Source organism: Ursus americanus, chromosome 24 (assembly GCF_024610735.1).
Source record: "Ursus americanus isolate L20-20 chromosome 24, mUrsAme1.1.p, whole genome shotgun sequence".
Classification (NCBI taxonomy): Eukaryota; Metazoa; Chordata; class Mammalia; order Carnivora; family Ursidae; genus Ursus; species Ursus americanus.
Genome location: NC_142150.1, coordinates 35,737,493 through 35,758,559, shown reverse-complemented (window position 1 = coordinate 35,758,559; position 21,067 = coordinate 35,737,493). Strand labels below are relative to the sequence as shown.

At 44.1% G+C, this 21,067-nt stretch overlaps 1 protein-coding gene and 1 long non-coding RNA gene across 5 annotated transcripts; both read right to left on the bottom strand.

The window, feature by feature from the left end:
* Positions 1-4,376: 4,376 nt before the first annotated feature.
* LOC148107873 (uncharacterized) lies at positions 4,377-7,348 on the bottom strand. The gene is made up of 3 exons (XR_015721514.1): positions 6,717-7,348; positions 5,241-5,317; positions 4,377-5,026 (listed from the first exon to the last, which is right to left on the bottom strand). It is a non-coding gene; the product is annotated as an uncharacterized LOC148107873 (long non-coding RNA).
* A 3,867-nt stretch (positions 7,349-11,215) lies between these two features.
* FAM111B (FAM111 trypsin like peptidase B) lies at positions 11,216-20,940 on the bottom strand. Of its 4 annotated transcripts, XM_045786747.2 has the most exons (4): positions 20,707-20,940; positions 19,912-19,958; positions 18,904-19,070; positions 11,218-15,270 (listed from the first exon to the last, which is right to left on the bottom strand). In XM_045786747.2, exons 3-4 carry the CDS (start codon positions 18,982-18,984, stop codon positions 13,144-13,146), a joined length of 2,208 nt encoding a protein of 735 aa, XP_045642703.1. In that variant the 5' UTR covers positions 18,985-19,070; positions 19,912-19,958; positions 20,707-20,940; the 3' UTR covers positions 11,218-13,143. The 4 variants fall into 4 exon arrangements, with proteins under 4 accessions (XP_087711022.1, XP_045642703.1, XP_045642701.1 ...); XM_087854896.1 differs by lacking the exons at positions 19,912-19,958; positions 20,707-20,940 and adding an exon at positions 16,328-16,626 and having other exon boundaries at positions 11,216-15,270; positions 18,904-19,041; XM_045786745.2 differs by lacking the exon at positions 19,912-19,958.
* Positions 20,941-21,067: the final 127 nt, after the last annotated feature.

Below are 21,067 nucleotides of genomic sequence, written 5' to 3'. Positions count from 1 at the left end.
CCTAGTCCCGAGTCCCCGAGACAGTCCCCGTCGGGGGGGGGGGGGGCGGAGCGGGAGGCGGGAGGCGGGACACAGGCCGCGAGCCACCGAGGCTGCTTCTGGCCTGCGCGGGAACCCGCCGAGGAAGTGGGTGGATGGAAACGCGGCTTCCGGGTGCCAGGCTGTCCCCTCCTGGAGATCGTGTTGAAGGTGAAGGGGGACCGCTAGCCAGGCGTCTGCAGCCTGTCACCAGCTCCCGAGCCCTGGAGGCGCTGCGGGTGGGTGGGGAGGGGGGACTTGCGCGACTCTGGCGTTCCCAGCAGATGGGACAGGTCCCATGACAATGAAGATCGGAAAGAAGCCGAGAATGGAGGTGGAGTGAACGACGTTGTCATGAATCGATTCTCCAAACGTCCACCAATACAGGCAGAAGTTTACAATCCTGACGAAGAAAACAGTAGGGACTCCAGGAATAAGAATCTCGGAGCTGACACTCGAGTAGGATCGGGCTTGCAGACAGCCTGCTGTTTAAGGATCTGCAACAAGGGCAGATGTGCACGCATTCGATACTGTATTGAAAAGAGCCACGGTTACAACCGTGACCCAGTTTCTGCAATTGACAGAGGAATATATGATGTGTGTAGAGTGACAGTGTGTTGGTAACTACAATATATGTGATAATTTGGGGGGAACCGGACTTAACGTGCATACAATACTCCCAAAGTAACTACAGTTACTGCTTCCTCTTCTGTGAATTCTCTGGGGTTTGGGAAGAGTAAACTTTAAAAAGGCAAAAAACAAACAGAAAACCCCAAATTGTATGAAAATTTCACCACTCACTATCATTTTCTGAATTATTAGAAGTTTGTATGCTCCTGAGAGTAGTGCGTGCAGAGATCACCAAAGAATTAACTTTGGCTGACTCTTTCTTTCTTTCTTTCTTTCTTTCTTTCTTTCTTTCTTTCTTTCTTTCTTTCTTCATTGTAGATTCTGAAGCAGTAAAAAATTTCAGTGACAAGCAAGAGGTGGTAAAAATACTGGGATTGAAACTGCCCAGCCATCTGAGCTATCTGGTTTGGAAGAGCTATCCTGGTGATTTCCCAACATTGACCAGCAACCTCCCTGTCCATTATTCCAGCTGACTTGTTAGCATTTGATAGACTTTTGAAGATATTGTCTGGAAATTAGGAACCGATCTCAACTATGAAGAAGAGTGAAGTTGTCCTTTTTTGGTGTTGTTGAAGCCTCTGCCTGTGCAAATACCGTGGAGTCAGAAGACCTATGACAGACTAAATCTAAATGTCTGGTCCACTGAGAATGTATTTATGCAGGTGTGAAGCATTTTCTGTGTCTTTTTCTCTTTCCCTCCCCTCTTTCTTTCCTACCCTCCCCCCCCTTTTTTTTGGTCTTTTGTGCATTTCAGTGTATAAACAAAATAGTGACTTAGTAGACAATAGACTTAACACTTCCCAAAGATGAATGTTAAGAATTCAACATTTTGGGGGCGCCTGGGTGGCTCAGTCATTAAGCGTCTGCCTTCTGCTCAGGGCGTGATCCCAGCGTTCTGGGATCGAGCCCCATATCAGGCTCCTCTGCTGGGAGCCTGCTTATTCCTCTCCCACTCCCCCTGCTTGTGTTCCCTCTCTCGCTGGATGTCTCTAATCCAACATTTTGTTTCTATGAAATATTTGTGCACAAGAAGATAGTGAAAAGTTAAAATATGTTCTTATCTATGCATCTATGAGATATCTGTGCAACTACACCTAGTACGTAGCAAGATATCTATCACTTTTTTTTACATCTTTCTATAATTTTGAATAATTTTAATAATCCTTATTTTTAAAATATTTTTGGCTTTGGTAAGTTATGTGTTGGCTTCTTGGGGAAAGGGAATAAAATGACAAATATTTCCTAAACCTTAAATATATTCACAATAAAATATATTTTGCCTTAAGGTAATAGGAAAATAAACTTTTTAAAAGGTTTTTATTTATTTATTTGACAGAGAGAGAGCATGAGCACAAGCAGGGGAGCATCTGGCAGAAGGAAAGGGAGAAAAAGGCCTCCTGCAGAGCAAGGAGCCCTACAGGGGTGGGGGGTGGGGGGTGGGGGGCTCAATCCTAGGACCCTGGGATCATGACCTGAACCTAAGGCAGATGCTTAACCCCCTGAGCCACCCAGGTGCCCCGAAAACAAACTTTTTTGGATGAAAGATTACTGTCACACTTTTCCCTTCATAACCCCTACATCTTTTGTTATTGTTTTTTCCTCCAAATTTCAGACAAAATGAAGTTGTAATTTCAAAGTTACAATATAGAGCTAGTGAGAGCTAAACCAAATACAATCACATTCTCAAGGCTAGAAACCAGAAAGTTTTTAAAAGCAATTCGACCATTAAACTTATTTGTGAAATCTTCCTCTTTTTTTCTTTTGTCTGCTAAAGACCAGAGTTCTTATAATTACCAGGAAACTCCTAAAAAAAAAAAAATAGATACATTCCTTATAAATGCTTAATCAAACAGGCTATTTCCTCACTCCCAGGTTAGGTCTACAGATGACAATTCTTTCCCATAATTAGCTGCCAAAAGTGTTTTCTTCCATACTTAATTTGTAGCTAGTAGTAGTTGAGGAAGGGGCAGTTGGGGGGGGTTCCTTGATGGGAAGAGATGAATTTTTACATGCAAGGTCAAATATAAAGGTAACAGTATGGAATGAGTTTTCTTCTGTATTCATATACCCCATTTTATTTCTTGCCTCTTGCTTTTATGTGTTTTTTGGCGGGGGGGGGGGGGCTTTTATGTTGTGAAACAGTTAAGACCAAATGGACTTAACCCAGTTATCATTGTCATAAATAATTCCTGTGTTTGTTATTCTGCTACAGAAATTCGCCCTGTTATATTCAAAGCTTAAACTACTTTCTGACATTTAGGAAAACATAAAAATAACTCTATCATGACTTTTCATAGGTTTATATGACACTGTGGTCTATAAACACTAACTTTAATAAATTGCTCATATATTCTATGACTAATTTTCTTATGGGAAACAGATATCAACAATAATATGCGTGGGTATAATTATGCTGTGGTAACTGGTCTATTTGGAGAATGTTTACTGCGACTCCTGAATGTGAAATCCTTGCTAGAAAATCTTAATTAGATAATGTTCCTATAAGACACCACATAAGGGGCGCCTGGGTGGTTCAGTCGTTAAGCGGCTGCCTTCAGCTCGGGGAGTGATTCCAGGGTCCTGGGATCCCTACTGGGCTCCCTACTGGAAGCCTGCTTCTTCCTCTCCCACTCCCCATGATTGTGTTCCCTCTCTCGCTGGCTGTCTCTCTCTCTGTCAAATAAATAATAAATAATAAATAAATAAATAAAATCTTTTTAAAAAATCACATAAAACATGTAAAAGTATAACCTCATCTGCAGGGGTTTTTTGGTTTTGTTTGTTTGTTTGTTTTTAGAGAGAGAATACAAGAGATTGTGGGGGAAGGGCAGGAGAGGGAGATACAGAATCTTAAGCAGGCTCCAAGCCCAGCACGGAGCCAAGAGGGGCTTGACCTCTGACCCTGAGATCATGACCTGAGCAGAATCCAAAAGTTTGATGCCTAATGGACTGAGTCACCCAGGCGCCCCCTTAGTTTTTGCTGTTAATTTTTTTTGCAAGGCCTTCTTGTAGGAAAAGATTATATCAAACGTGAAGATGCCTTGTTTTCCATTTTTACTACAGAATTTTAAAAGCCATGCCTCCTCTGTAAAACACAAACAAAACCCAAAAAAGTAAATAAAAATTCCAGGTTCATCATACTTGATATAAGTTTCCTTTTTGGCTGCCTGTTATAATTAATTCTTAATTGTCAAAAGCACTGTAAATAAATACCTGTTTTATAAACCAAGATATGTGATCAAATTAAAATAAATTGGTGGTGGTGTACATAGTAATTTATAAATGGAGAGAGGGGTGTGGGATTCCTTGGCAAAGGCCAGCCAGGCTGTTTGCTTTTTTTATCTGTGGGTGGAAGGAGTCAAGAGGGCATAGAGGCAAATAAGATCTGCTGGGGGACTGCTCTGAGAGCCTTCTCTCTGCTTGACACATGCACGTGCCTGCTTCAGTCAATACTCTCAATAACCCCGTGGGAAGGTGTGTGGTCATCTGCCCTGATGGACTAATCAAAGGTTTAGCAAGTTCTTGCCCAGAAACATTTTTGCCAGGATTTGAACTCCCATCTGAAACTCAGGCTAAACTCTATTGAAAGAGTTCTATGGTTGCCTTTAATATTTAACAGCGAAAGGCACAGCAGCTCACCTCTTCCTACATATTTTTTTTCATTTATGCAATCCTTTCTTCAACATATAAATGCGCAGTTAAAATTTACAAGAGCCAGTGCTGGATTCTACAAAGCATAAATTTATTCTATAAAGGGTAAAGACAAGTCCTGCCCTTAGGAAGGAGGAAGAGGTACACACATAATAGGATTTCCACCATGGTTTCATTCATTTAAAACACATTTGGTTCCTGATTCCAGATAATGTCCTGGACATTTGGGATACAGAATTGAATGAATATGTTGCTCACATTCATGGACCCTGAGCAGTTTAATTCAATCTAGTTCTAAGCACAGTACTTTTCCAGGACACACTATACACGTTCGCTGTTTACAGTTTAATAAAGCTTTATGTAATGTGGACTTAGAACACATTTATTTTGATTTTCTGGGAAGGAGGGAAACCCTAATTCTGTTTCTCCGATTTGGGAAAGTCTGGAGAACTGGAAGAACCAGATGACGAGCGTGAGAAATTGTTCTGAAATCTCCACCCTTCTCTACATACACACCTTTAGCCCTGTGACTTGGCAGTTCCTCCCACCTCATTAATGTCAGCCTTGGCCGCCCGATTTTGCTTTAGACAGTGGAATGTGCACAGAGGGAAAACTTGCTGAGCTTGGCCTTGGGTGCCACTGGTTCTTTCTGTTTGCCCCGTGTTGGCTTCCACCATCACCAGGTAAAGAACACGCTGCTGCTAGTAGTACCTCGTAATACGGCGAGCTGCAGGGAGGCAGTGCATGGAATGAGTGTCCAAATATACCAGGCACAAATATTCCATAAATGACAGGCGCTGTCATTGTTACTTCTTTTATGACTATCATATTATTCTGTCCGGTGCGTACCTTTCTACAAGGCTGTGCACTAGGTCAAAAGTTGCACATGATTTCTAGGTTTGGGGAAATATTGCCAAATTACTAATACGGAAAGGACGTACCAAATTACTCTTCCACCAGCAGGACGAGGTGATGTTCATTTCATCTTGAGGTCAAAAGTGTTGAGCGACCTGGATTTCTAAATTCAGAGTCAGATCGTAAGACTCCCGATCCGCCCGAGATCGGGAGGGCAAAACACCCCTGGAGATAACGCCCTCACGGGGGTGGGGTGGGGGTGGGGGGTTGTGCTTAGACTCTCAGGAGGGTGCCTGCACCGCCCTGATGGCAGAGACTCCAAGGAGGAGGCTGCCTGCAGGCGGGGCTCATCCTCTCTCGGGGAAGAGCTGGATCCGCCGCGGCCTGCGCAGTCGTGGCCAGAGGCCAGAGCGCCTCGCCTTCTGTCCTTCCTCCTACCGAGCCTCGCGGAACCCGCCGCGGGTCATTCCAGGTGCACCAGCAGCTCCCGACCTGGCTGGGCAGGGCTGAGCCCCAAGGATGGACGTTCCCTAACCACCTTCCCCAGTCCCCCCTCCTGAGACTCGCACTTTCAAGGCGCGCTTCCTGGCGGGGACCTTCCTTTGCACCTCGCAAAACTGGACGGGTAGGGTGGCAACCTTCATTCACCGCTTACCGCCCGTTGGGGTTGTGCTTGACACACTGGAGTCTTACTTAATCCTCACATCCACCGCTTCGCAGTGGGTGTGACTTTGTCTCCATTTCACAGTTTAGGAACCGGGTAAATTTGCTAGGGGCCACCTAAGCAGTTGGAGGGAAAGAGGCGTGTACGGTAGGATTTTAGTCTTAGAGCCTTAAAGCCTTTTAAGGACCCTGCAGAGAGACTTTGGGCCCCTCTCAGTTCCTTCATTTGCAAATCAAAGAGGTTGGCCTAGATGAGTGATTCCCCAACGTTAGTGTCTGTAAGAAATATTTAGGGCGGTCTTTTAAAAATGCGGATTATCGGGGCGCCTGGGTGGCTCAGTCGGTGAAGCGTCTGCCTTTAGCTCAGGTCAAGATCTCCCGGTCCTGGGATCGAGCCCAGAATCAGGCTTCCTGCTCAGCAGGGAGTGTTTCTCTCTCTCTCTCTCCCCCTCCCTCCTCCTCCCACCGCTCCTTCTCTCTCTCTCTCTCAAATAAATAAAATCTTTAAAAAATAATAAAAATGCAGATTCTTGAAGCCAACCCAACATGTTATAGTTCAACAGATCCGGGGTGAGGCTCCGTAAGCTGCACCTTTAAAAAATCACCCTGGTGAGAGACTCGGCTTAGAAGATCCTTAAAGTCAATTGTTCATTAACAGGCACCGCACACTCTGGCGGTGTGGTCCGCACATCACATATTTTCAATCACAACACCTCTGCGAAATGGGCATCATTTTTATTCCCCCATTTTGCGGAGGAGAAAGCTGGCCCCACGGCGTCAGGCTTTAGGATCTGCTTCCCTTCCATTGCTCAATGGGCTTCCAAGACCCCACCCCAACTCCGCACGTCCCCACCTCAGTTCTTCCCTGCCCCACGGTCCCCTCGTCCCGCCGCCCCCACCTGTCCCTCCAGGATCCTCTCGCGGCTCCCGCCGTGCTCTTCAGCTCGGGGCTCCGGGGCCCGAGATCCGCGCGAGCAGCCCTCTTCTTGGAAAGTCCCTGCGGAGGAAGCCAAGTCCCTCAGAATCCCGCCCAGCGAGGGCATTTCTTCACCGCGAGCGGACTCCGGGCGCCGCCTGTAGGTGGCGCAAGAGGATGAGCCTGAAAGCAAGGAGGAGGGGCGGAGCCAGGGCGAGGATTGACATCCTTCCTGCTCAATAGCAGCACAGTAGGGAAGCTTGCCCCGCCCTCCGTTCCCTGGGGCTGAAGTCTGCTTTTCCTTCGCTGTGGGCTGGAGAAGCCGGAGGTGTTAGCAGAGGGCTGAGAAGCTGCGGAGCTGGGCGTGTTCTCTCTCAAGCGCTCCTCCTAGATCCAGCTGTTGGCCTAAAGGTGCCAGAGCCGAGGTTGGCTTGGCCTTCGGGGGCTGCCTCGCTGCCTCTTCAGTTGAGCATTGATCGACTTCACCTTGAGGGGAGTCAAGTGCCCTTTTCTCCATCATTCATGATGCCCTGGATTTATTGTAAACGTGTAAACGGATTCTTGGCGTAGGGCTAAGTAGTCTATTTTTTATTAACTGAGCCGCCAGGTATTTCCGGCCCTGAAAAGGAGAGAGCAGGCAGGATTTTAAAACATATTTTGTTATATATTTTTCTTTTGCTAATCAAGATACAACATGTTAGGAAGTTTAATTCCTCAACCTTGGGTTTCTTCCCTGGCCTTTTTATAGCAGCAACAACAGCAATTCCCCAACATACGGTATTCCCCGGATCGCAGCCGCTTTATGTTTCCCGAAGCCTACCAGTTAATTTATGTATCCATCCTTTCCTCCCTCACTGGCAGCTGGGGAAGTGGTTGGACAATATGTTGAGACTGACCGCAAGAATCACTAGTCAGATTTCATTTTGAGGCTTTGGAGGTTTTTTTTTTTTAGTTCGACTTTAACTGTATAACTGACCTTCACAATCAAGAAGGAAAAAAAAAAAAAAAAGGCCAAAGCCAATGTTCCATGAAGGTGGGATTCTCAAGTCATCTCAGCATGGAGGTGTGGACCAGCCACCGATTTTCTCTTCTTGGCTGCCCTTTGCAGGGTTGGATGAAGCCTGTGAGGACCCAGCAGCAGAGACAGAAGGGCTGGAGGAACCAACCCTTGGGGCCTCATCTTTAGCTGATTTGTGTTGTTCCAGGGGTAGAAGTCCCATGAATACACTACAGGATAGCCTTTACTCATCTCTCATTGATTTGCAGTTCTTCTAAGAACTATAAAAGAATTATAAATAGATATAAAAGAATTCTTTTAAAAAATATATTCGCTCTTTTTGGAGTTACTAGAACTTTATGTGTGTGTTAAAGAATAGTGTTAAGCACTGGGGATTCAAAAAAGAATGTAACATTGTCCTAATCATCAGATAAGTTACAATCTAGTAGGTGAAAAAGGTAAAAAGAGTGTTACAACTCGTGTGCTGTGATCCAGAAATGAGGAAAGGGAGTGGTGGCATGGAGAGGGCTTCAGGGATGCCAGCACGGGGGTGGCGACCCTTGAGCTCTAGATCCCAAAGTCAGATGTGCTTGTTGTGGCAAAGTCCCAGGGTCTATGCATCTGACTCCTGCACGTCCCAGTGATAAGCTTTACCGAAAATTTCAGTGGAAAACAGATCTTATCATAAGTACTTAGAACCACCTCTTATCTGGGCAACTCGTTGGACCCATTTTGGTTCAAAGGGATGAGGCAGGATCATAGCCTCCCAGGATTGGCCCTGAGAGAGGCAGGCTTCCTCTGCATGCTATTTAAAAACATAAGTTTGAGGATCTGAGTCTCCCAATTAGGAGCTTTGGGGAAAATTTTCCAGTGAACATTTAATTGCAGCCACAGGAGCAGATGATCTGAAATCCTTACGTGTGTGATGCAGCAGGAGGAGTCCCGGGCTCCCGGGATTTGACAAGAGGGTGCACAGCTTTGTGGACACGTCTAAAGGTATCCTTCTGGTTACAGTTATACCTGGCCTTTTGTTGCATAATTCCTTCTTTCAATTTCAGTAAATACCAAACAGGAAACGTCAGCCCCCTTGGTGGTCTGGTAGAGAAAGGATGAGTCAAATGCTGAGAGTAGAACTTAACTCCCCATTATTTAGATAATAATTAAGAAAGAAGGCCTGTTGCTCAAATAAACATGTTGGGCCCTTCAACGGCATGTAAGTAAATACTCATAATACATTTCTCATGTTAGTATTGGATAGAAGAATATGGCCTTCTTCTCATCAAGTCACATCTTGGCCATCTTTCTTAATCTATGTCACCAATACAAGTCCCTTTCCTTCTCTTTAAAAGTCTAAGATTTCATTTTTACATAGTAAATTTTGTCTTGTGGAAAAAATATGAGACTAAAGCACGATACAACCTTCCTTCAAAGAGCCTTTGCAATTCGTTCTAGGAGGTGGCTGGGCAGGCGTCACTAGTAATCCCCGATCACCTTAACCGAATTTGGACTGAGGTGATTTCAAACTGACTTGTATCTCCGTGAAGGCTGAACTATTTCTGGAACATTCTTATTTATGGGTGCAACACTTTGCATTCAAAATCCCGTGTTTACCAGAACCCCTACTACTTGATAGGCCTTAAGCTCTAACTCTTGTGCTTTCTCGGCTTCATGATTCTCTTCAAATGTCTGGTCAGCTACTCAGCCTCTCAGTCATCTCCTCCAGAATTGGCAGGTGCCCCTAAGGTAAGATCAGCACTAACTACAGAGCTGACCCCTCTGGGCTTCCCCCCCGCCACTGGGATACCGGCTCTGTACTTCTAGCTGCTTTGGTAGACCCTTGATGACTTCACATAGGGGTTTCCTATTTTAAGTCTAGACCTTCTGGTTGTTCAGTGTGCCTGTGTGTGTGTGTGTGTGTGTGTGTGTGTGTGTAGGGTGGGAGAGCTGGTCTGAAATATCTATCTCATCATTACCAGAACTCTGAGATAGATTTTATGTTACTAAATTCCGATGGCAGTTGCATTCACAAATTTCCCTGTCCTGTTTGTGAAATTTAAGACATTCATTTACAAAGGGTATGTTTCTCAGGATTGGAGTTATGGTATTTGGGAGGCTTCTAAGATATGGAAAATATCAGCCCCTAAACTTGAATGACACATTCTCTTCGCTGCTTCTCTTTTGCCTTCTGGTAGGAGGAAGAGGACATTTCCCTCATGCTCTATGCCTCACTGGAGAGGTCCTGCTACCATATGTATTAGGGTTCTTCAGAGACACAGAATCCATAAACACATATAAAACAATATAATTTAACTTATTAAAGGTAATTGATTCATGTGATTATGGATGCTGGAAAGTTCCAAGATCTGCAGGGTGAGTCAGCAAACTGGACTCCCAGCAGAGCCGGTGGTGAAGTTCTAGTTTGAGTCTGAAGGTCTGAGAACCAAGCAGGCGTGAGACCCAAAAAGAGCCAATGTTTTAGTTTTAAGTACAAAGGCAGGAAAAAGTCAATGTCCCAGTTCAAAGACAGCCATACAGGAAGCATACCTTGTTACTTGGGGGTCTTTCAAATAAATCTGTTCTATTCGGGCTTTCAACTGATTGGATGAGGCCCACGCACATCAGGGAGAACAAACTGCTTTATTCAGTCTATCAATTTAAATGTTAATCACATCCAAAAACACCCTCACAGAAACACCTAGAATAATATTTGACCGAGTATCTGGTCACCTTGTGGCTGAGTCAAGTTGACACATAACATTCTGATTTGAATGTTCCAGAAGTAAGATAAACGAAAACCAACAGCCAATCTATCAGCTCACCGTGGAAGATGCTTCGGATTGCTCCTAGAGGTTAGGGAAAGCTACAGCCTGACTGAAATTATCATTAAACTTCCGTAAGCATGTAGACTGCACTGTATATTTTCTTAAAAATGCTGCTTAACTTTTTGATTGCAGTAGTAGAGACTCCAGTGTATGTACTTGTCAGAATTCATCGGCTTGTATACCAAAAAGGATGTATTTTACTAGACATAAATCCTAAATTAATACAACTAGACTTTACGAAGCAAAAGAAACGGCCACAGAAAACAATGGGCAGAAAAGAACGCAAAGTCTGAGGTTTTGAAGGACAAAGGTCAAGGCAATTCCAGCTGCCAGGGGCAGTGACCCACAGCGGCGGTGAGCAAACCTAGAACCGTGCTCCGTGCCTGAGTGGGGCATCCTGGCACTTCCTCCACACCAGAATCTGATCACTGCTACGGGACAGTAACAGTTGTATTTTCCATTCTCTTTTCTGAATTGAAATTTTACTTTACGTGGTTGGGTTTGGGCCCTACTCCACTACGGTCTGTTGGGTGTGTGAGCAGGGTGAAGGGGAACCGGCAGATCCGTCTCTGCGTGACGAGGAGCTGCCCCCAGACGTGATGGAGAGACACGCCCGTCACCCAGAATTCTGGACTATCTTCGGGAGTGGGTAAGTATGCTGCGTAAGTGGAAAGAGTGTATACAGGTACCAGAGAGGCTAGATGAGTGGGTTGACAGAACTGGTTCATCCAAAATCCGTTTTCCCTTTATTCCAAAGCAATAGAACTTAGGCTGGGCATTTGGTCATCCAGAATAAACACTCCACTCCACAGCCTGATTGCCAGTTAAGTGAGCCACGTAACCAAGTGGAGACGATGGGTACCAGCAGCTGGGATATATGCAGTTTCTAGATGGTGTTCTTAAGACGAAGAGGTATACGCCCCTTTTGCATATTTTCCTTTCATTCCTGGCTGTGGGGTAGGTGTTGGCTGGAGGGTCAGTAGTCATCTTGGACCTGATAGAAAACCTAACACCATGACAGCTGGAACTCCCACAACGGGAGAGCTGTATCTTTAGACTACTACGTGAGAAATAACTTCACGCTATTTTCTTTTGAAATTCAGTAGTTGTTCCTGTATCTTTCTAATACACATACAGATCTAGAGTTTCTGAACCAACAATTTCTGAGTGAGATTTATGGCTTTTGCACAACTGAGAGGCTATTCCACATTTGGACAATCCAATCAACCACCGGTTGGTAAGGAGGGTGTATCAGAGATCTGTGCAGGTAAAAGAGATTGAAGTGAAGGGATTAATTGCTAGAACATTTTTTAAAAGATTTATTTACTTATTTGTGTGGGTGGGGTGGGACAGAGGGAGAGTCTTTCAAACAGACTCCACGCTGAGTGCAGAGCCGGACGTGGGCTCAATCCCCCCGACCCATGAGATCATGACCCAAGCCTTGGAAGCCAAGAGTCCGATGCTTGACCCAATGAGCCACCCAGGCGTCCCTAGAACAGCTTGAGAATAACAAAAGCAGTGGGAGGGATTCAAACGGCCAACACTGGAATGGAGTCGAGAACACATCTTCACGGTTGCAAACCAGGAATCAGGCAGGTGGATGAGGGAGCTGTTAGAAATGCCTCTCCACATATCACAGTAAATGAGCAGACACTGCAATATGGATTTTGGCTGCTGCTACTGCTTGCAACCACTCCTCGATGCACAAGAAGCTGAGGTCTAGACACACTTACCGGGGCCAACACTACTCTCTCTAGACACTCATTCTTCTACGACATTGTTGGCCAGAAGAAAAGACGATGATCTCCATCTAATTTCTATCTTCCAATAAGAGGCAAGCGCATCTATTTTAAGGAATCTGATTTACAATCCTAGTTGCAAATTAGAGATGTTATTTATTTTCTTCAATTTTTATTTAAATTCTAGTTAACATGTAGTATAATATTGTTTTCAGGAGTAGTCTAGTGATCCATCACATACATGCAACACCCCGTGCTCAACAAGACAAGTGCCCTCCTCCATACTCATTGCCCATCGAGCCCACCCCCCCCACCCACTTCCAGTTTATTCTCTATCCTAAGAGTCTCTTATGGTTTGTTTCCCTCTCTCTTCTTCCCACTCCCTTTCCCATATGTCCATCTGCTTTGTTTCTTAAATTCCACATGAACAAAATCATGGTATTTGTCTTTCTCTGACTTAGTCCGCTTAGCATAATACACTTTAGCTCCATCCACATTGTTGCAAACGGCGAGAGTTCATTTCTTTTGATGGCTGAGTAATATTCCATTGTGTATATATACCACATCTTCTTTATCCATTCATCAGCTGATGGACATTTGGGCTTTTTCCATAGTCTGGCTGTTGTTGATAATGCTGCTATAAACGTCAGGGTATATGTGACACTTGCTTCGTAGGGAGCCTGCTTCTCCCTCTGCCCCCCGCTCCCCCTGCTAGCACTCACTCTCTCTCTCTCTGACAAATAATTACATAAAATATTTTCAACAAATAAAAAGAATATTCATTATACTTTAAGGAAACAGCCCCAAATACTCTAAATTATTGGCATATTTTCTAGAATAAAACATTTTTTTCTATTGTTCCATGGGTACAATCTGATGAGATTGAAATGACAACTCCTGTTTGTTATTGTCTTTGTTATGGTTCTCGTTTGTCTCTTCCATTAAGAATTTACACAACCTCTCATTTTTCTGTTCAACATCACGAAGAATTGAATACATAGAATAGCCATATTCAATAAGGGCATGGACTGTATCTCCACGTTTATAAAAATGCCCAACGGTGTGCACAGCAACCAATTCGCCAGATGTATTAAACACTGGGGAGCCCGAGGACCCACTGGAAAAGCAGGTATCATAGCTAAGTGTATCAGTGCTCCAAACTTCTGGTAGGAAACTTCTTTGGGTGAACATGGAGAAAGCATTATAAGGGGCAGCTTGGGGTCCTACCATCGCATCTTGGTGTTGTTCTGGGTACCTCTCTAACCGCTGATTTAGAGGAATCACAGCACAGCCATCTATCTTCTTGACCTGGCCTTCTGGGTGACCAATTATATAAATCAAACCACTAGACGGTTGAGAGGAAACTCGTCCAAACAGGCCCGGAGGAAATCCATCTCCATTTTTGCTTAGCTTTAAAATGGCATAATCTAGAGGTCCATCAGACACTTCAAACCATGGCTCAATGTCATACCAATCAACACTGATAGGGCAGAACCTTTTATAAGCAAAAGATACCTTTGCACATTTGCTTATTATACCTGGCCACAAACTTGGATCTGTGCCTCCCCCCACCATAAGTTGTATTACATGTCGACAGGTGAAAATATAACCATGATTGAAGACAAAGCAAGTACCAGTCCCTGTGTTTCCATTATTGTCCCATGCCAAGAGCCCAACGGACTTACTAAGATGAATAAGATCTTCACAGGTTGCAACTGAAGTAGAATTTTCCGTCACTTTTCCAAAATAATTTTTATATACTTTGAATTGTTGAAACGGCGTCACTTCGGTTCTCTTCTGTTCATCCTGAAAATACTTTCTCATCCAAAGTGCCTCCTGATTAAAATTTGGATATTGATCCATTATGCCTTTGTCCAACATTCGGCAATTCTTTAGCCAGAGGTTAACTGCCGTCCTCGGGATAGCCTGATTCATAACATGCTGCATAGCCACATGGGGTCTTTGCCTACGTCTTGAGTTGTTCCCCCAGCGTTTTCTGTTGAGTCTATTACGGTAGTAACTCTTAATTCTGGAAATTGTACGTCGTTTTTTACCTGCAATATCATGCCCCAGACTCTGAGGTGGGACCGTTTTTTCTCTGTTGGACTCTGCCTCTTCAGTCTCCCCATCGGTCTCTGGTTCGTGTTCTTTGATCTCAGACTGTGTCTGATCCCTGGGATTGATTTCATCAGGGGCATTTTCACTCTCCTGTTTACTTTTTTTAGGGCCATCTTTCCTGACCCGTTTCTTAAAAATGTCCATTTCTAAGGTTTTTCCAGATACTTCGTCCACCAGGGACTGTTTTCCATGAATTTTCTGATGATCTTCCATTACTCTCCATTCAAATTCGTCAAGGTCAGAACGAAATCGGCCATCCTTGCTTAGAGCTTCTTTGATAGTCTCACCCTTTAAGGCATAGATACAAAGTGTACTTCCTCTTTCATGAAGTTCCTTCATCTTGAGAATCTTCTTCACATTCTTTCCAACAGAAACAACGTGAAAAAGAACACATTCCATGTTTGGGTTTTCACACTGCCGAAACATCGGATCGGTTTCCTGGTTACTCTTTTTTTGACCAAGTGTTATTTTAAAATGGGAATGTTTAGGTAGGCACTTGAGAGGCATTCCTAAATTTACATATCCGCCTATTGTTTTTTCTTCATAAACAAGGATGTTCTTATTAAAATGATTCTCCATCCTTTCCCTGAAGTTGTCATTAGCTCTCAGGGCTGAGTCGATACTCTCGGTGAGTTTACCATGTGCTGTAAACACACTGCGGTCTGATTTCTTGGAGCTTTCACTCAAGCTAAAAGTAAAAGAACATTTTTTACCGGTGCTCAAGTCTGGGTTCTGAATTTCCACAGATGCTTCATGCTTGACTTCACTTTTAAGCTTAAGGGGCCTGTTCCACTCTTTACTGTCAGACAGAGAATGAGCAGCAGGACACGTGCCAGGACACGTCTGCCTCATGACAGTATCCTTAAAAAAGGAAAGATTAAAAACTTCATAAGAATCACCTTTAATAATAATGTTTCATGTTTTTCTAATGATAAAACTAATAGATACTGTGAAGAAGCACTGGATAATAACATGGATAATGAATAATGGAGAAAAAAATACCAATCATTATTTCATCAGCAGAGAGAACCATTCTACATGCTGTTTTATTTGTTTCTATGATTTTACCTGTGGATACAAATCTCATGTTCTTTAAATTGTGCTCTGCAGCGTGAATTTACTCTTCACTAAGCAATCTGCCAGTGACTGACATGTCATGACATACTTTTATTTAATGCCATACATGCCATTAAATAACCTCTGAAAACACAATTTGAGGGGCCTCAGGATACGTCACTGTACAATTATTTCTAATTCATTCTTCTGTTACTGGATACTTAGATTGTTTCCAACTTCTTACCACTCTGAATACGACAAACACTTCTATACGCACGGCATTTTGTCTCAACACCTGAATACTTCCCTAGGCCAGATTCTAAGCTGTAGAAATACTGAGCTGTGTTTCACAACATCTATGCTGCCCAACTGCTTTCCAGAGAAACTGCACCAATTCCTCCCACTCCTTCTCCCCTTGCTGCCCAAAGAGGCCAACCATACGGCTGACTCCTCCAAAGGATTTCAATACTACTGTTTTAAATGTCTGCCAATTGATAGCTGAAATGCCATTTAATTTGACTGTTTAAAAAATCTGCATTACTTACTAGCAAAGCTGGAGTTATGTAATGCACCTCTCGGCCAGTTGAAACGTCACCTTTCAAAAAATTCCCATTAAGTTTAATTTCTGTTTAATTTCTATTTAATTTCTGTTCTCTACATGTTTCAACAGCACCAAGGAAGTACATGATATGCTAAAATGATGGATAAATCCCAGGATCAGATAGATATACACGTAAATACATATGGTCATATACACATAAATATACATACTCAAAAACATATACACATAGAACCATTTGGCAATAGCCCGGGGAAAGTATGGATAATCTGAAGGCAACAGGAGTGCAAATCAAGGACATACGTGAAAACCATGACACCACAGGATTCGGCAACACTTGGGCGGGAATTCTTGTGGAGTCTCCAGTCTTGGACCTGGTCTATAGGAACAGAGGAATAAAGCTGGGGACAGGGGGCCTTGGTTTATTTCGGAGGCCAGCGCAATTGAAGGAGCTCTGGTTTTAGGCACAGTGAGCTTCTTCCTCCCACGGTGCTTTCCTTCTCCTTTGCATTTGCAGCTACGACTCATTGTCCAAATCGCAGCAATGTCCTCTCATTCGAGTTCCAGATATTAATGCTGTGTTGGCTCTTCGACATCTCCCCCTGGATACATCAGAGGCATTTCACCCTCAACTCTTTCCAAACTGAAGCCGTAAAGCTTACTCCCAATCTCTCCCTTCTTCCTGGGTTTCCTGAGTCTGTTAACGGCGTCACCATCCACTCAACCCCCCAGGCTAGCACTCCGTGGGTCACACTCAGCTTCTTCCTGTATTTTCACTCTTACATCCCATTTAGAAAAACTGGAAATTTATGTTACATGCAAATGCAGTATATGACATCCCCCCATAAGCATCTCTGTATCTACCTCCCAGGTTAAGAAATGGCATATTACAATTTATAAGAAGCTCCTCTTTTATATATCTCTCTCATTTCCATAGACAAACACTCATCCTGAATTTGTTTTAAACCAATTCTGACTTTACGGTTCTTTAGGGACATACACATATGTTGTTGAAATAGAAGTACCACACCGTATGGTTGTGCCTTGTTTTGATTTTATGGAAAGGCATCTGATTAAGTATGTTCTGTGATTTCTTTCACTACATTTCTGAGATTGATTCTAACTGATGGAGTCCTACATTCACTTCCACAGTTAAAGAGAATCCATTGAAACAATTAACTGTTTATGCACATCTTAGTCGTTTCCAAGTTTTTTTCTACAAAACACAGTGGTTCCGTCCTGCTGTGAATATCCTTGAATGTTTCCTGGTGCACGTGTGCAAGAATGTGACTCAGCGGGAGGAGTGGGACTGCTCCAATTTGGGGATCTCTGAATACTTCCCTTTATTACATACGGCCATATTATTTACAGAATGGTTGTACCACCTTGCATTTCCACCAGTGGGACATCTACATCCTCATCCGATGTTAGTACTGCCCAACTGTCGACGTTTGCCAGTCTTGTGGGTGTGAAATGGCATCTTAATTAACTAGTTTAATTACTAATGGGGGTTGAACCCCTTTTCGTGCTTCTGCCTGTTCATGTCTCTTGCCCATTTTTCTATGTGACTATTTTCCTTTTGATTATTGAAAATCCTTTCTATAGTCCAGACACAAGTTGTTTATTTATTATATGTGTTAAACATATTCTCGGAGTCTGTGGCTTGCTTTTTCATTCTCCTCAGGCAACATTCAACATAAGAAATCCTTAGTTTTCTGTTGTCACGTTTATTAATCATTCTATGTCATAAGATTAACTTTCATAGAATTATTCTATTTTTTTCTAAAAAGTGTAAAGTCTTGCTTTTCCTATTTTATTTTTATTGAAATAAAACCTACTGTAATCTTCTCCCAAACTATCTTCCCAGCATTATTAGCCTTCCACATTCTTGAATTCTTCCATACCATCAAGTCTAGCTATACTGCTCCCAGATATGTTTTCATGTGTATACGACTTGACTCACACTATTTCCTCATGCTGGACACACTTCCCTGGTGAAATTCTATTCATCCTGTAAGATCTTTCTCAGATGATACTGCCTAAATTTTCTTGAGTGTGAATGAAGCATTCTCCTCTCTGCACTCCAAAACACTTGTTTGTATCTTGAGTCAGTAGTATCATTTTGCATATTTTGTGTTGGTCAAAAACCGACTCTGAAGTCTGACTGCTTGGATTCAAATTCTCACCCTCAAGTTCATCATTTTTGCAACTTGCAGAAAGGTGGGTTCAGTTTCTTCATTTTTATTTTATTTAATTAATTAATTAATTAATTAATTTATTTTTTAAAGATTTTATTTATTTGAGAGAGAGAGAGAAAGCCAGCGAGAGAGGGAACACAAGCAGGCGGAGTGGGAGAGGAAGAAGCAGGCTCCCAGTGGAGCAGGGAGCCCAATGCGGGGCTCGATCCAGAACGCCGGGATCACGCCCTGAGTCGAAGGCAGACACTTAACGACGGAGCCACCCAGGCGCCCCAGTTTCTTCATTTTTAAAACAGGGATGATAGCAATATCTTTTGTTTTATTAAATGTTGAATGAGCTGATACACAGGAAGTTGCAAGAAGAAATTCAGGTCCACACTAATTTCTCAATAAGCAGTAACTGTATTATTTTGGCCTCTCTGTCCTTCTGATATCAAGCGTGTACAGTGTTTGTTAGTCACCTTGTTGTCTAACAAGGCACGCTGTGCACTGCTAATTCATACACTATCATTTGGTTTTGCACAAGCACTTACAGATGTGATCTCCCAAATATACTTTTCACAACACAGAGGAAGGGTTTATAGCTGCCACTGTTTATGAGCTTATCCCCTTCCAGGATCCTAATGCCACTACGGTTAGAGTATGCCGCTCTAGCCAAGAGTTGCTAAAAAGGAGACATACCTTCGAATCTTCAGGTCTGCTACTCTGGCCATTTTCTGTATCAGTGAATGACTTGTTCTCTTCAGGTTTCATGGGATTCATGATGACTTCTAAGAAACTATGACTCACTTCTGCTAGTGGCCAAGTCAGAGAAACAAGGATTGGATTTGCTCTCCCACTTGCAATGACTAAAGACAAAGGAAAGACAAGGTACATGAAACAACTTTCAAACCCCAGGCCCCAGGGACTGCAGAACAGTGATCTCCCATCCCTCAGAGACAGAAATCTAATGAGGTAATCCCTATGAACCTCTAGCTTTCCGCCTGGGGAGTGTTTCCAGGCCATACCTCAGGGAAGGGAAACAGCAGAGCCTGGCAGTTTCCTTGAGTTGAGAAGACAAGCTCAGGGTCATGGGGGCCTAAGTGGCTGGAGTTTGTGGGGCAGACTACTAGAGAGAAGAGAGCTACAGCTACACACAGAATCGGAGATCTGCAGTGGGTACCCCATGAAATCTCAGCCAAATAGTGGTCAGTCCGTACATGTGAGGAAGATACTGGAAGCCCTCGGAAGAACCACCTAAAGGAAAAAGTGGAACAATTCTGAGGCTCACACAGGCCTGAGAATAGTTTCTGCTCCCAAAAGTCAAACTAGGTTTTCCTCACCACCTATGAGGTATCAGGAAGAGTATTCAGCAAGGTATTGTCTCCATAGTGGGGCAAAAGTAGCCCCAGACTGAAGACTGCTCTTGTCCACCTTAGGAAGCTGAATGGTGACACTTTGCCAGGATCAAACTGTTTCCAACTCATGTCACCGGGCACTAGAGCAAAGCTTAAGAATATCAATGAGCATTTAAACATCTCTGGCACCCCAAAATGTGGAATTAACAAAGCTGGATGTCCAGTACAAAATCACCAGGCATGAAAAGCAGAGGAAAACAGGACCGCTAATGAAGAAAGAAACTGAGGAATAGAAACAGATCCAGAAGGGACACAGCTGACAGAACTAGTAACAAACAAAACCAGTTATTACCTTGGCTCTCTGGCCAAATATAACAGGGACCAGATTGAGCCTCCACACTGAAAACAAAACAAGACAAAATGGGCAAAAGGTATATAACAGTGATTTGCAAGGAGCTGGCTGGCCATCATGCACATAAGGACAGTGACCAATAAGGCCCCCCCTGTGATGACTGCAGCTGACTGCTTGAGAGATCCCAGGCCAGGCTGCAAGCGGGGCAGCAAAGCAGAGCCAGCAGGAATCCCTGAGTTGAAGAGACAGACAGATGGAAGTGGCAGTGGTCCCAGGACACAGAAGGGAATGACCTCCCTAGACAGACAACTCCGGATACATGAGGAGGGATCCACTCAGGAATTCAGGGGAGAATTTAGCAGAGCAGCAATGGAAGAAAGTACCTAAGGCCAGGAAAGAACCACCCCAAAACGTTAAATCCTCTCCCTACACCCTCCTAGGGATGTGGGGTTCCTCATTTGCAAATGAAGGTGTTTGGTGTAGACCAAACTTTTATTGTTCCTGTGAGTTACCCCCTCTGGGCATGTTAAAAAGGAAGATACCGGATCCCATACTCAAAGATCATGATTCAGTGACTCTGGGCTGCAGTTATGATATTTGACCCGCCCTCCCCCGAACACGCCCGCCCTCCGCACCCCCCAATACCGCCCCCTCCTGATGCCCAGGAACACAACAGGGTAGCTGAAACAGCTTCCCAGCTGATCTCCAAGCGTCTTTCTAGGAGTTAAAGTGTTGATCTTTGAAGCTGCGGGGCGGGAAGGGGGTTCCCACAATGGGAGGCTGTTTATCCCTTACCCCCAAAACTTCTTGGCTCAGGTCCAAGGTCCTTTGCCTAGTGCTCTCGACGACCACCCCCCAAGAGCTCCACGTCCGACTGAGGACCAGAGCACCACTCACAGATGCGTCGACTGTGTCCACGGCGCCGGTGACCGCTGCCCCGGGATTCGCAAGAGCTCAGAACACGGTGCTCGCCAAGCTCTCCGCGGGAATGCTTCCCTCGCGAAAGTGGAAGTGAGCGCTTCCCGGGCTCTTCGCCGCGTCACCGGGCGGCGAGGGGGCGGTGTCTGCCCTCATTGGCCAGGAACACAGCCACTTCAGGAACCGATTGGCCGAGTCCGTCCACCCACGGGGCGGGCAGTAGAGGCTGGGCGTGGAC